This window comes from Notechis scutatus, chromosome 2 (genome assembly GCF_049901735.1).
Source record: "Notechis scutatus isolate UNSWTSFEM ecotype Mainland chromosome 2, rNotScu1.2, whole genome shotgun sequence".
NCBI classification, from domain to species: domain Eukaryota; kingdom Metazoa; phylum Chordata; class Lepidosauria; order Squamata; family Elapidae; genus Notechis; species Notechis scutatus.
This window is the reverse complement of record NC_142010.1, coordinates 53024874-53039679: the sequence shown is the minus strand read 5'-3', so window position 1 is coordinate 53039679 and position 14806 is coordinate 53024874. Positions and strand designations below refer to the sequence as shown.

The 14806-nt window shown below is 32.3% G+C and overlaps 1 protein-coding gene across 40 annotated transcripts in view; it reads left to right on the top strand.

The window, feature by feature from the left end:
* The window catches only part of SLMAP (sarcolemma associated protein), an 83221-nt gene that overhangs the window by 28181 nt on the left and 40234 nt on the right, over nt 1–14806 (top strand). For all 40 annotated transcript variants that reach the window (XM_087954740.1, XM_087954742.1, XM_087954731.1 and 37 more), the window contains exons 3-6: nt 5512–5659; nt 8355–8427; nt 9567–9603; nt 13313–13375. In XM_087954740.1, the coding sequence (XP_087810866.1) occupies nt 5512–5659; nt 8355–8427; nt 9567–9603; nt 13313–13375 (321 nt within the window). The remainder of the gene's footprint in view (nt 1–5511; nt 5660–8354; nt 8428–9566; nt 9604–13312; nt 13376–14806) is intronic.

Below are 14806 nucleotides of genomic sequence, written 5' to 3'. Positions count from 1 at the left end.
CATTTGTAGTATTAGAGTAATGTTTATAAAAACATAAGCATTTTGTAGAATATGGGTATATCTTCATAATCCATATATATAAAAGTGAAATACCACTCACACATCATCACAAAATCACTAGAACTGTAAAGCCTACAAACTTGAAATGTGGCACGTATGTTCCTCTTGGCTTCTAGGTGCTCGATAAGAAAGGATTTTTCGAAATGACCATCAGAGCATTAGTATTTTGTATATTATTATTAACACGCTCTGATGCTAAGGAGTTCTACTCCCCATCCCCTTCTGAAAAAAAAAAGCTGTTCCAAATGCAAAAGGGGAGAGGAGTTTCAGTTTTAGTTTCACAGCAGCAACCAGCTTTAGTACAAAACAGTTGAGCTAAGCCAAGCATAAGCTCCTTTGCTATCTCCTTGCTCACACTGCAAATATTGTTTCAGTTTCCATGTTTCAGTTTCCAAACAACCCTAAACTCTCTCACACACTGACAGGATACTAGCCAGATGAATACCGATGGATGCTGGTAGGCAGAGGCACATTTCCCCCCCCTTATTTTCCTCCCAAAAAACTAAGCCTGATCACATAGTTTCGTAGCAAAGCATGGGTATAGAGCTAGTACATTGATAAAACAATAAAGTCAACAAACTATAAGAGAATTACTGAAGTTACTTAATGAAAAGTACAAATGGACAAGGATAAGAACTTCAAAAGAAGAGCCAAAAATTCTAAAAAGAAGCAATGGGATTTAATGATGGCTAAAAATTGGTTTATTCAACTGGTTAAATAATGAATTGCTATCTTTGGTAATTAATGGTTATCTGGATTGGATAGTTTCTCTTGAAATATTTAATGGTGTAATATAATCGTTTCTAATATTTATGCTACCATTTTTTGATATCTAAATAAGGGGTTATTTCTACAAAAGCTTAATAGCTTTCAATTTTTTTATTTTTTTGTAATTTTTAATTGTTAAGAGATGGATGAAGAGGATTTAGACTAAATGGAAAGAAAGATTATATACTTATAAGTATTTTTGTTAATGTTTGCTGGACATCTGTTGATCCCTTGGCAGAACTGAAGATTTAAAGATGAGTTTATAGAAAATGGGGTGAAGTTTGTAATGAAGATGTGATTGTAATATAAGAGACAATATAAATTGTTAATGTTAAATATGCCTCTGGGGGTGAAGGAGAAAGTTTCTTTTTCTTATTACCTTTTTCTTCCCATCCCTACATTTTCTTTTACCAAATATATTCTTATATTAGGTTTCTTTGTTAATCTGTTTTTTATGATTAAAAAAATTAAAACTTAGATGCAAGCATTTTTTACTAAAATACTTCTGTAATAACAGTTCATTGTGCTCTATGCTGACCAAATTGTGACACTATTATTGTAAGTATATTGAATTTCTTTGTAATTGTATTTATTAAATTGATACCCTATCTTACGAGTCATGCTCAGCAATAAAAATAAGATATAAAATAAAGCATAATAAAAAATGAAAACAAATTATAATCATACTAATTAAAATAACAAAATAAACATTACAATTAATTATCATCCACCAACATGGATGATAATTAATTTTGCTTTTACTTGTAAGGATATCAAGGATAAATTTAGTGTGGCTTCTCTTGGTCAAAATTCTAGTTTGTGGAAAGACTTCCATCATTTTCCTACAGTTAAATTCTGATAGTGACAGGAATCCTGTTTTTTTTAATCTTGACATGGTATTCATCTATAGTTTTACACATGTTTACACTTATTAAATAATTCTGTTTAGGTTCAGTGTAAGCATCTCAACAGTGATTAAAGTTCTTCCCATACAAATTGTTTGGGGCTAGTTGGAAATTCTAACTAGTGATAGATGAAAAGAAAAATTAATTAATCATACTTTCCATACAGTTACTTATTCACATGTACACCTCCAAGAACAATATAAAAGTTTGCTCCAGAACAGGAAATATGGCTCTTAGGGCTTTAAATGCAGTAAAGAATTTATGCAGATTGCCTCTTCTCTTTCCATTGAGGAAGCATTTTTAGTGGAACATTTCCAAAGTGTAGCCCCTCAGATGAAAAAAAGGCCAGATCCAGACAGTTAAAAGATACCACCATTCCTATATGGCTGTTTTATCATGGTCTTTAAATTTGCTAGTGAAGAGAAAAGGTGTATCTTTTGAAGTGAAGATACTCAACTAAAAACTGAAAAAGAACTACATAGAAAGTAAATTGTAATTGTGGTAAATACGTTGTATGATTCTTGTCAATTCTTATGGAGAAGAGTGACAAATTTTAGGAAGGAAACGGGACTAAGTAATTTGTAGCTTGTTGCAGTAAGATATAACTAGCGAGCTAGATGCACACATATATACAGATTTACTTACAGAATATTTTTTTAATTCTTATTCTTTTAATAAATAAAGTTAAAAGTTTATGAATCCTGTATTTCATAGGACCATTTTCTTTTGATTTTATTTTAGGGAATTTAATGTTATGTACCGTAGTATATTTTTAAGATCCTACTTAAAGACATTATTATATAATAGGTTAGGTTTTTCCCCTTTTACATAACATTTTATAAAATAACAATATGGTTAAACACTTATGTACTTTATGTATAATATGCTTGCTGAGAAATATTAAGTGTTATGTTCTTAAAAGTGAATAAAATTATTTTTGAAAGATATCTTTATTAGTGCAGATTAGAAAATAAAAAAATAACATTGTGGGTACAGAGTTAAGTTGGCAATTGGTTCAGTTGACTCCCATATAATGGAGGGAGGGAAATTTGGTGCCATTTATACGTTTATAGCAAGGTTATAATCAGACTTACAATCCCAGGTCAAACATACTTTATACTCACTCAATTCCCTAAATACTTTTTGTACTGATGACTAAACAAGTGTATACAAATACGCTGAAATCTAGAAGCCTTTGATCAATTAGTATTTAGGCGTGAGTCAATCTTTCCACCATTCAGAGGCTTTGTTCCTAATGGTCAATGAAATGTTCAGTGATTTGAAAATAGCTGAGACAGTGCAGAATGAATAACTTATCCAGTCACTAGAACCTATAATAAAGTAGATCTATTTATTATATGTTGAATCTAGTATGGATAGCTTCCAAGGGATTATATCTAACACAAAGTTCTGGGTCTCATCTAGGAAGAATCTTCACTAAGAGATACTTAATGAACTCATATCTCAGACAACTTGACAATAGATATGAAACCCCTCTGACCACTTATTGAGTCAGATCCTTTGAAAGTTCTGAATTCTGAGTCCATGTGAGGATATATACATACATACATACATACATACATACATACACACATACACACACACACACACACACACACACACACACACACACACACACACATATTTAAAGCTACCTGCATTTTGTGCTATGTTTTGTACAGTACAATTGAGAAAACCCATTCTATCTCTCTATTAATATCTATTTCAATGAATTAACACTTCAGTTGACCGAGATTGGGTTTCAACTGCCATAATAGATAAAAAGTAAAATAAAAGTTATGTAACAAAAAATTTACTGTAAACTACAATGGCAGTCAGGCAAAATTCAGAGACCAACTTGTGTTGTTTAGATTTTTGAAGTGCAGGAGTATGTATATTTTTAAGTTATGAGCCTCCAGAAGGAGTGAAATAGAAGTCTTATGAAAATATTTTATTACATTATTATTGTATTTTTATAATTTTATTGTTGGAATGCAATCTATGTTGTTCTGCTTACAGAAACTAGATGATGCTATTAGTTCACACAGTTTTTGTGAGTTATTATGTGATGAAATTAATTACAGTTAATTATAATAAAATTCAATGTAGAAAATTTCAGCTTTGTTTAAATTCAATAAATAACAGACAGTACGTATTAGGTAATAAACAAGTAATAAAAATAATTGCACGCTGAAATATTTGGCTATATTAGTTTTTAATACAGACTTCACTTAAAGCTAATATTTATTTATTAAAATGTTTGTGCCAATATTATTTATTTCTGGATAAGCAGAATGTTACAGCCCAAACAAAAATATACATTAACAATTCATATATATAATTCATTGACTATAATTGTGCTCAGTATTTCTCAAATTAGTATAAATTTGGCCCACACTGGATGTTTTCTATTTTCTATGTCTTCTATTACGCCATCAAATTAAAATTAAATGGTATGTAGATAGGGCTGATTTGTTAGAATGCCAGGTTTATAGGAATTCCCTGACATTGTTTTGGTCTGATCTAAAATATTTTTGCTTACCAATTGAAATTGTAGTTGTATTTGTTTAAGTGTTTAGAGATGAACATGCTTCAAATTATTACCACAATTCTACTGCAGTTCTACTGTTGGACATTGTGTGCACACAGAGATGACATTTCCACCAGAATTGATTCTAAAATGAAGCAACTGACATTTTGTTTCAGTGGCATTCCTTGCTGAGCTATCATCTGCACATATCTGTGTCTGCTTATGTGATGTGGGGAGACCCTTCAAGCTGCAACACTAAACCTATCAGAAGATGTAGTGCTTTGATGGTTCAGACAGGATATTTGAATAAGCACTGCTCTGTTAAATGCTTTGTTAAACATTGCTGTTGAAAGCAGTGAAAGTGTGGGGTCTTTTGTGTTCTCTAATTTTAATAGTTTTCTTGCATACATTTCATTATCAAACTAGGGTAGCATCATCAGTGTTAGAAGGAAATGGGAGTTTGCTTCTTTTTTTCAAACTTGAGCTACAAATATTCTCTTATTGGCACCAATGTAAGTAAATAGTTTTTGGAGTGAAAATATTGGGTGATCTTGGATGAAAGAATCAACATTTTACTTTCTTTAATTTTATGTTTTATAAAATCTCTTTCCCTTCATAACATTTATTTTGTCAATGAAAGTGAAAAAATTTGAGTGGAGAACATTAATGGCCTTTCTCACTGAGTACCTTTATTCTCAATTTTGTTTCCTTTCACTTTTTACTTTAATTTTAAATATACTTATTATGAAGTAAAAAATTCAGAATGACTATAGCTCTCTCACTCATGAATAGAATTCCAGATACTTACATTGTTTTTTAAAACAAACTTCTATAAATACTACTACTTTGTTGAGGAACAGCACTGTGCTCTCAGGGAAGTAATGGAGAGTTGGGATGAAGAAGAAAAGAAAGAAAGACAATCATTCAGATGGTACATAATTTATTAAATGTTAATAATAAGGCTAATTTAAACATAAATTTCTAGATAATAAAATAGAAGTGAATGCAATCCAACAAATAGATGATCAACTGTGGGATTCTTTCTTTCTCAAAATGTAAGAAATAAGCTCTTTTATTATGCTGCTGCTGTTATAATATAGACATTATCTGATAGTCCACTTGAATTATCATAAGTATCCTTTTTTATTTTCATATTAGTGAATTGTCTGCCATTTTAATCTTAAATTTGACTTAAACGTTAAATAATATGTCAGATAAAATTACAGCCCTTTTCTGTTTGTCTTATAGTTCTATCTTCAAGACACTAAGAGCAGTAATGGTACCTTTATAAATAGTCAGAGATTGAGCAGAGGATCTGAAGAGAGCCCACCATGTGAAATTCTGTCTGGAGATATTATACAGTTTGGTGTAGATGTAACAGAGAACACACGAAAAGGTAAGAGTATGGATCACTTTCTTTTCTTCTGCCATTGTAAGAGACTACAGGTGTTTGAGCTTGATATTGTAAAGCATTATTTCAGTGAGTTTCTAAGAAGTGAGGCAAATATACCTCACTTTCTTCGATATTGATGCTGTCCCCATTGTCCAACGATTATTCTACCTGAGCTAGTTGGGATAGGTGCAATGCTGATTTAGAAATCAACCTGATTGGAGCAACTGAGATTTTATAGACTTCTTGGAATTCATGAGGGTTGTCTTAGGTTATATCTGGCCATGCTTATAGTTGGACACAATCACTAGACCTTTTAATCTGTGACTGTCTACCACTAGCTTATCAGGTGAAAATGGGTTTGAAAGGCATCATTTTACATTAATTCTTTTCTTTCCTTTGAAATCAGTTACAGAAGATGACACTGGATATTCAACCCTCTGGAAATTAGAATATCATAGTGAAATTATTGGGATAAGCTAGGGAAATTGGGGTTCCTGTGCCCATTCCCTGCCCATTACCAGGGAAGCTGTTGGTTTTCTGAATGAGTATGTAGCAGCAATTGTGGGCTGGTAGGTTTTAATAGGTCAACAAAGCAGAAGTTTTCTGGGTAGGAAGCAGATGGTCTCTAGACTAAGAATTCAATGTAGTTTGGACGAGATAGAATATCTCTTAAGCAATCAGTGTTATATCTTAGAGGTGGAGCTTCTGGATTCAGCTTATACAAATAGGTTACAATAATTCTTATAACAGTTCATTTAGTGACCGTTCAAAGTTACAACAGCACTGAAAAAAGTGACATGACTATTTTTCACAGTTATGACCATTGCAGAAGCCCCATGGTCATGTGATTTGCATTTGGATGCTTGACAATTGGTTCATATTTATGACAGTTGCAGTGTCCTGGGATCATGTGATCAGCTTTTGCAACCTTCTGACAAGCAAAGACAATGGGGAAATGAGATTCACTTAACAATCATGTTACCAATTTAACAACTTCAGTGATTCACTTAACAAATGTGGGAAGAAAAGTCAAAACGGGGCAAAACTCACTTAATAAATTTCTCACTCAACTACATACATTTTGGGTTCAGTACTGGCCATAAATTGAGGACTACCTGTACTAGGAGACTTAAATAAATACTTTTATTCAGCTTAAGCTCACTGATTCCTTATGAAATCAGATTTGATTAAAACATTATTTATAAATCAAATTTATTAGACCTCAAAGTTATGAAATAGTGGCCTTATTTAAACACATTTATTTAAATAAATAAATATATTTAAATATATTCCTCAATTGCATCTGAGTTGGATTAATAATAATTAGAGCACTATATGTGCTCTTTCAGGTTACATTTGAAAAGTCTTTGAATATTACACCAGTGTAGAATGTAATAGTAATAAAATTGGTGGATGAAAGATTGTTATATCCTTCCTACAAAGGCTGTAGTGGTTACCATCTTGTTTCTAAGTGCAACTCATTTACAACCTTACCATTTTTCAACATTTTCAACATTATGACTTCCTTTTCATCTATATTTGTGGGACAGTAGCATTTATAACATCAGTCTTATCACTGTCATCCCCATGTGTATCTCTAAAATGATTTCCCAACTTTCGTTTACTTCATATTCATTTCAAATCTCTGATATTAGTGATTTTTTTAGGAGCCATTGTGGCGTAGTGGTTAGAATGTAGCATTGCAGGCTAATTCTGCTGATTGCAGGGGTTTGATCCAGACTGGCTCAAGGTTGACTCAGCATTCATCCTTCCGAGGTCGGTAAAACAAGGACCCAGATTGTTGGAGACAATATGCTGACTCTAAACCGCTTAGAGAGGGCTGTAAAGCATTGTGAAGCAGTATATAAGGCTAACTGCTATTGCTATTAGTAACTTTTGCTTTTTCTCTCATATTATTGAAGCAAATTCAATTCAAACAAATTCAAAAGTGCATACTTTTTCAGGGCAGGTTACTAATTCTCATGAACTGATACTCTAATTTATGGGTAATGGAAAAGAGTTTTCTAGAGAGCTTCTCAGAATTTGAAAAATAATTTTATTGCCACAGAATAATGTGCATGGCATTTTAAAACTCTTCCATGCTACTTAAAGCAAGGCTTGATGAACCTGCCGCCCTTTAAATGGTATTGGCATACATCTTCCAATTGCTACAGCCAATATGATCACTGGAGAGAGATGCTTACCGTTGCTGAGTAATAAATAAAGTCAATAGAGGGTCCCTTTCCCTGGCCTTATTTATCATTGTTACCAAACCCCTTTTTCCAAAATTTATTCATCAGTTTGCCCCATATAGTTGGTGGTGGATCTCCTAGTTTTATTATTCTCTATTTTTCTTAGCTATTTTCCAGTCTTTTACATTGGGGAATTGATCAAATTTTTATTGTTTTTGTTCTGCACTTGTGAAATGATCTTTTCATAGCACAAGATGGGAAGTAGCATGGGACTTAGAGGTCTTCCTGATATTTTAAAATAGCCTGCTACTTTTTATATCTTGGAAAGAAAGAATATTTTGACTTTCTATTTGAACTCCCAAAATGTTCACTTTTCATTTGTGTATTGCTTTTTTTCCCTTCTAGGTAACATTATTGCAATTATAATAAATTGCTTTAATAAAGTAATTTTTAGTAACCGGACGCTTAGAACTTAAAAGTCTTAATTTTTATTTTTATTTTTATAGTCACTCATGGATGCATTGTCTCAACAATAAAACTATTTCTCCCTGATGGTATGGAAGCTAGGCTACGGTCAGAGTAAGTGCAACTTTAACATTATTTTAATATCCAATATATTCATATATTAGGGAAATTTCCTATATATAAGGATAGCCTAATTTTGTCATGTGAGAATTTTAATACATGAGCCACGGCTGGCAGGCTTGAATAGCCCATTTGGAGAGATGATATTGTCCTTTTTTGGTATTTTTTATATATTGTAAACAGTTTGGACTATTCAATATGATGTATCTATTTAAAATAAACAGTTTGGACAATGTAGTGGTATTGGTGCATAACAAACCGAGATTTCTGAAATGTTTTGTAGAGTTTTTCAAATACAATACATGATTTTGTGCATCCATGAAATCTTACAGAATATAGCACAGTATAATAGTAATTTCTAGAATGCTAACAGATAACAAATACTGTATTTCCCAAAATAACTATCTTAATAATTGGGAAGGTACTCATACATTCCTTAATAAAAAATAAAAGAAGATTTAAAAGCAAAGAATTGAGCAAAAGATTCCAATGAATGCAAACATGGTGCTAACATGAATATTAGAATAAAGAAACATTAATATAAACATTTGCCTCCTTTTTTCTTTCCTCATCCAGTTATTTCTTCATCTTGCTTAATCTCCAAAAAGTTTTAGTCCAATTATGCACCTACCCCTTCTGTTTATTTCATTATCATCTTATATTTTTTTCCTTTTCCTTTTTGATGTTTCTTGATAAAAGGAAAGAAGCAATTTTGTAATTTTCTTTTTCTATGTACAGTAGGTCTGAATTTATATGTAAGACAATGGTTGATATGTGCAGATAGAAATCAGTTAACTTGGTATTTTAGTTATTTATTAATATGTTTTTTTCTCTTAATCCTGTCCTTTTTGGGGAAGATGGCAAATATACATGTTGCATATACATACAGAGCGTCACATCCGTGCTTTTATTGTTGGTTTCTCTATAATTGGCATCATTGTTTTTGGCAGCTGTAAGAATAAGTTTATTGAAAGTAGGATTTTGTTGATTTTAGAATGCTGTGTGTGGGTGTAAGAGAGGGAGAGACAGAAAAAAAGAGTGTGAGAGACAGAGAGAGAGAAGTTGAACTCAAGATTGATTGATTTGCTAAATATTGTGGAAATATTTTTAATTGATAGCTTTTCCCCCCATAGTGTCATCCATGCTCCATTACCAAGTCCTGTTGATAAGGTAAGCCTCAGAACATTTCTCATTCAGTACCCTGTATTGGCAAGGGAAATAGGATGTTTTTCACAGATCAGAGCTATGATTTATTGTCTTATATAGTTCCTTAATCCTTCAAAGTTTAACCACTATTAAACAAACTAATGATACCATAGTATAAATGTAGATGCTTTTTTGTGGTATTCCAGTTTAAGATAAATAAAAATATATTGGGTGGCCAGTGCTTCCTGTTGTGCATTTTGCCCATTGTCAAACTTATTTAATTATTTCAGATTACTTAATGAAGGCAGATTAACATTACTTAAATAACTTTCACTTGCTGTGAACAAAATATAATAAATTGCATGGGATAGACTTTAATTACTCTATCAAATAGATATTTGTAGGCAGACTATAATTTTTGAAACCTCCTGTCATCAGTTAATTAAAAGATTAAATTAAATTTTATTCCTGAATTTTGTTATCAGCTGAGAAACTAAAATAAAATGTTGGTATTGTTATAGTATACTGCTTATGGTTTACATTATTTAGAATGTATGCCATTTCAAGAGTTGTAGCAATAACAGTCTAATTATAAATACCTTTGATTTCTAATCTTCATACTAATAGAGGCTAGGTTAAAGACCAATGTGGATTTGAAAGTTGACTTTTGCCGTGCAGGTACATTCTTGTATACTTTTGCAGTTGGCTATGTTAAAATGATTTCTTGAACATTAAACATTCCAGCACAATGACTAAGTACTCTACCAAGGTAATAAGCATTTTACTAGATTATTTTCTTCCATATAAGGAAGAAAATTGAGCCCAGAGAAAGTTGTGTTACTTTTTTTGTAGTCTTTTATTAGACTTAATACTATGTTGTATATGGCTTCTCATAGATTTATATTGTCTGTATATCTAGACAAGGTTATCAAAACTGTATTTCTTATTATTAAAAAGGGGATTTTGATAGGCATATGGTATAGAAGTCATTCCATGTTCAAATTCACTTTTACGAACTTTGTGTGAACTTTGTGTAATTTTTCCTGTATTTATATTGCCTCATACAAATTATTCTGAATACAAATTATACTAACCCCAATTTTCTTTGTAAAATTTTACAAATTCAAATTCATTTCTGATTTTTTTCTTATTGAATCAAAATATATATAGCGGTGTATACAATTTTGAGAAACCTTTTTAATTTTGGGAATTTCTGCATAAATATGCTAAAGTGTTGTCTGTTCTCCATACAACTAGATAAAGAGAACCCAATTAAGCAAATGAGTCAGAAATATTACATGCTCATTCTGTCAGGATTCTGGCAGTTACCCCAATTAAATCATGAGTCTCGAGCCAAACTTCTAAAACTTCAAAGGATTTATTGGGAGTTAACATGTCTAGCACAGCCTGGGTGTAGCCGACTCAGACACATAATTCATTGTCACCCTTTTCCCTGGTTTTCCCCCACCCTGGGTGTATCATAATTCATATTCTCCAATGAGACACATCCATAGCCAAGAGTCATCAGTCATGTTCTCCAGTTAGATTTTTGCGCAGCAGAAACTTCAGTCACCTAGAAAACTATGTATGGAATGCACTTTTGATTTCCAAGCTGCCACACTGCTCTTTCAAACCCCTTCCCCTCTCCCTTTTTGTTGGCAACTCTAAAACCATAGAAATATTTTATGAATTGACACATTCATTTATTGAGGACTTCAGTGATTTTTTTTAAAAAATCATATCTTGTATTTGAACAATTCTACCCATTTTCTATCTAACTTTGATGATATTACTTACCCTGGTAATGAAACATCTACAGGAAAATAAGCAAGCTAAAGATTAAAAATGTAACAATTAAACACTAAGCTACATGTATACTCCATTATTGGAAAATAACATAGATACTTTGCAATAACTTATCATACACATACTCAGTTATTCCAACCATTCATTATGGGTTTTTGCTTATAGACTCCTTATCTCATTTTAATTACAGTCCTATTAATATCTTATAATTTGACAATGCCTTTCCTATAATGTGGTGCCCAAAATTGGATGCAGTATTCTAGGCGTAGTCTGACCGATGGAAAAAAGAGAGGATCAATGACTTCCTTTGATCTCATATTTCTTTTGAAGCAGCCCAGGATTCTTTTCTTTTTTTTTTTTTTGCAGCTATTATCAGGCTGATCTGCCAAGACACCTAGATTCTTTCCGGATATACTTCTGTCAGTACCATTCTACTATCCTATATTCTTGCCTGTCTGTTTTATCCTAGTGAAAATCTTACTGATATCTTCCCTTTGTTCCAGTTTATCACAATGTTCTTAAATCTTGATAGTGGCCCATAAGTTATTTGCGTCATCTCTAAATTTCATAACTATATTTAACCCTTCATATAATTCATAAATATGTTGATCAGCATGTGGCTTAGAATGGATCTTATGGGATATGACTTGACTCTTCATTTTTCATCTTTATACAGTCGTCGTGCAGTCATTGGTACAGTCTTCTCTGAATCATCCATCCATCCATCCATGATTTATTCTTCTAATTTTAAAATGGCCTGTCTTTTTCACTGAGGGACTCTAATGTTTCTCATCCTCCTTACTACATTTTTACTAAATGTTGGCAAATCAATTTAATAGTCTGTTCCCAAAAACTCTGTTTCCCCGCATTATTTGTGGTTACCTAGGTTTTCTTTTTCTTTTCTATTATTCTTGGGTGATGGTAGTGGAGTCATGTAATTTTTAGTGTAAAATGCATGATGTAAGATAAAAACTCTGTGTTTTAAGTCTGAGAGCTCAAAATATAAAAATGGATACCATTAATAGAATATGCTGTACTGTAACTCCATAGTGATTACAGCCACTGTCCATTTCCTATGTATTCTCTCAGCTCACACGCAACTCGCTATATTACCATGCTTCAATTTCTTTCTATAGTATCTTGATTTCCAAAATGTCTTTTGGAAATAAAGCAATTTTAGGGACCTTTCCATCTTGGCTAAGGTCAGTCTACTAACAGAGGTTGATGTAATTGAAGTTTCCCATTATGTTTTGCCTTCATAAAAATTATGGGAAGCATTGTCTAGTCAGTAAAGACTTTATCCAGATTACGTGCCTAGTTTGGTGATCAGTAGCACATCTCTGCAATACATTTTTTTTTGTTTTCCAATTTCTTGTATATTGAAGAATTGCTTCAGGCTTTTCACAAGAGGAGCATCACCTTGTTATGTATTAAAATAAACTATTTTTTTTTTCAAAAAAATGTCCTTTTGTTTCAAGAGTCATCTTTACTTTAAAGAATGGATTGTTTAAAGTAGCAGCATTTTTATAGGCTTATGCTTTAAGAAAAAGCAGAGGATCTTTGCTTGATCTAGAGTGGGTTCTGAAACACTTCTTGCAAATAATTTCTGTTGCATGTTTTACTTTAATATGAGAGAATGTCAACAGTGACTACATATCCACTGGATATAGTATGAAGAAGTTATTTGTAAAAATTAAAAGAATGGAAGCTACACAAAATAAGGGAAATTTTAATGTAATATTTTATTAATGTATTTTATAGCGTTTTAAATTCCTTGTTGCTGCTATCTGGAGGTTGTCTGAAATTTGGCAGCTGAGATTAGGTAGCCCAGAATTTATTAAATATGAAAATATTAATATAAAGCACTAAAGAAGTTAAAATCTGACATGAGATGAATAATAGAGGCTTTTGTTTTCCATTTTTATAGGTTGCTGCTAACACTCCCAGCATTTACTCTCAGGAACTGTTTCAGCTTTCTCAGTATCTTCAGGTAATATTATATGTACAGTTCTGAATAAACTCATAAACATCAGACTTATAAAACTGTATTATAAAATGTAAATAAGAGCTTTAATGTGATAGTTATGTAAGAAATTAGGCTGCAGTCTGATAATTATATACTGCTAATATTGACAACTAAAGTACTTACAGTAAAATTTGAAAGACTCTTAATCTAAGACTTGAAAGACGTTAACCCCGGATGCACAGCTAAATAATAACACAGCATTAGTCATGGTTTGTCAATTAATTATATTAATCTAAACGTAGCTATCATATTAATAACTATAGTGGTAAAATGTTAACTTTCCAGTCTCTCCCTTGCTGGTTATATTTTCAAAGCCATACATAGCATGGGGCCTGTTATTTGAGGGACTGCCTCACTTCTTGATACATCTAGCCATCCTATCAGACTCCGCAGAGAGGGTATGTGGGTCTCATCTACTGGAGTATTTCATCTGGTGGGACCCAGGAGAAGTGTGTTTTCTGCCATGGCATATGCCCTATGGAACATCTTCCCCCCAAGTTTAGATTGCCCTGACCCTAATTTTCCAAAATCCCTTAAAACCTGGTTGGCCATTGAGCCTGGGGATCTCATGGAGACATGGAGCCTCAAAATAGCTGTATTGTGTGTAAGATTTTGATTATACTGTCATGTATTTTATGTGCATAGTTTTTAAATGGTTTAATTGTTTCTAACATTTTGTTGCAATTGTTGGGTTTTGCTATTTTAATTGTGTGAGCCACCTATAGTCATGTATTTGAAATGGGTGGTTTTATAAATTAGATAAAATACTTTTTAAAAATAATCTCCAGTTGTCTGTGAAAAGACATTACATTTCTGGGTTCCTTTGGTGGCATCCAGGTAGTGGTTATATCTTGATCTAACAGCTGTTTATTGTAGTTGAAATCATAAAATTATAAAGTTTTGTTCCATTTTGTGCTAATTTAAGTTCAAAGTATTATTGTTTACATGGTCCTGTTGAAAAGAAAAGAGTGAAGTTTGCCATCTAGTGGCTGTTGGTGAAGAGAACAGTAATCCTTTCATAGCAAATGGGTATTATTTTCAGAGTGGTGGTGTTTGATACCTCAACTGCTTTGTTTTCCTTGTAGCAGAAATAGCCTGATATATTTTTATTATTAACAGGAAAGGTTTACAGCAAAAGGAACAAAAACATTTGTAAATGGCCCAAACATATTTTATACATATATATCAGCAATCTGCAATCTCCTTAAAGCAGCCATATCTTTCCCCTGGGTGGTTAATCTATTGACTGCCCAGTTCCAGTGGATTCCAGGGCTGTGCAGCTATCTTGCACAGCTAGAAGTCATAATGATTATATCTGAGCTTTAGCATGCATACTGTGTCTTGAATCTGTGAAGCAAATTAAAATAATGCATCCATTGTATTGAAGTTATTCTG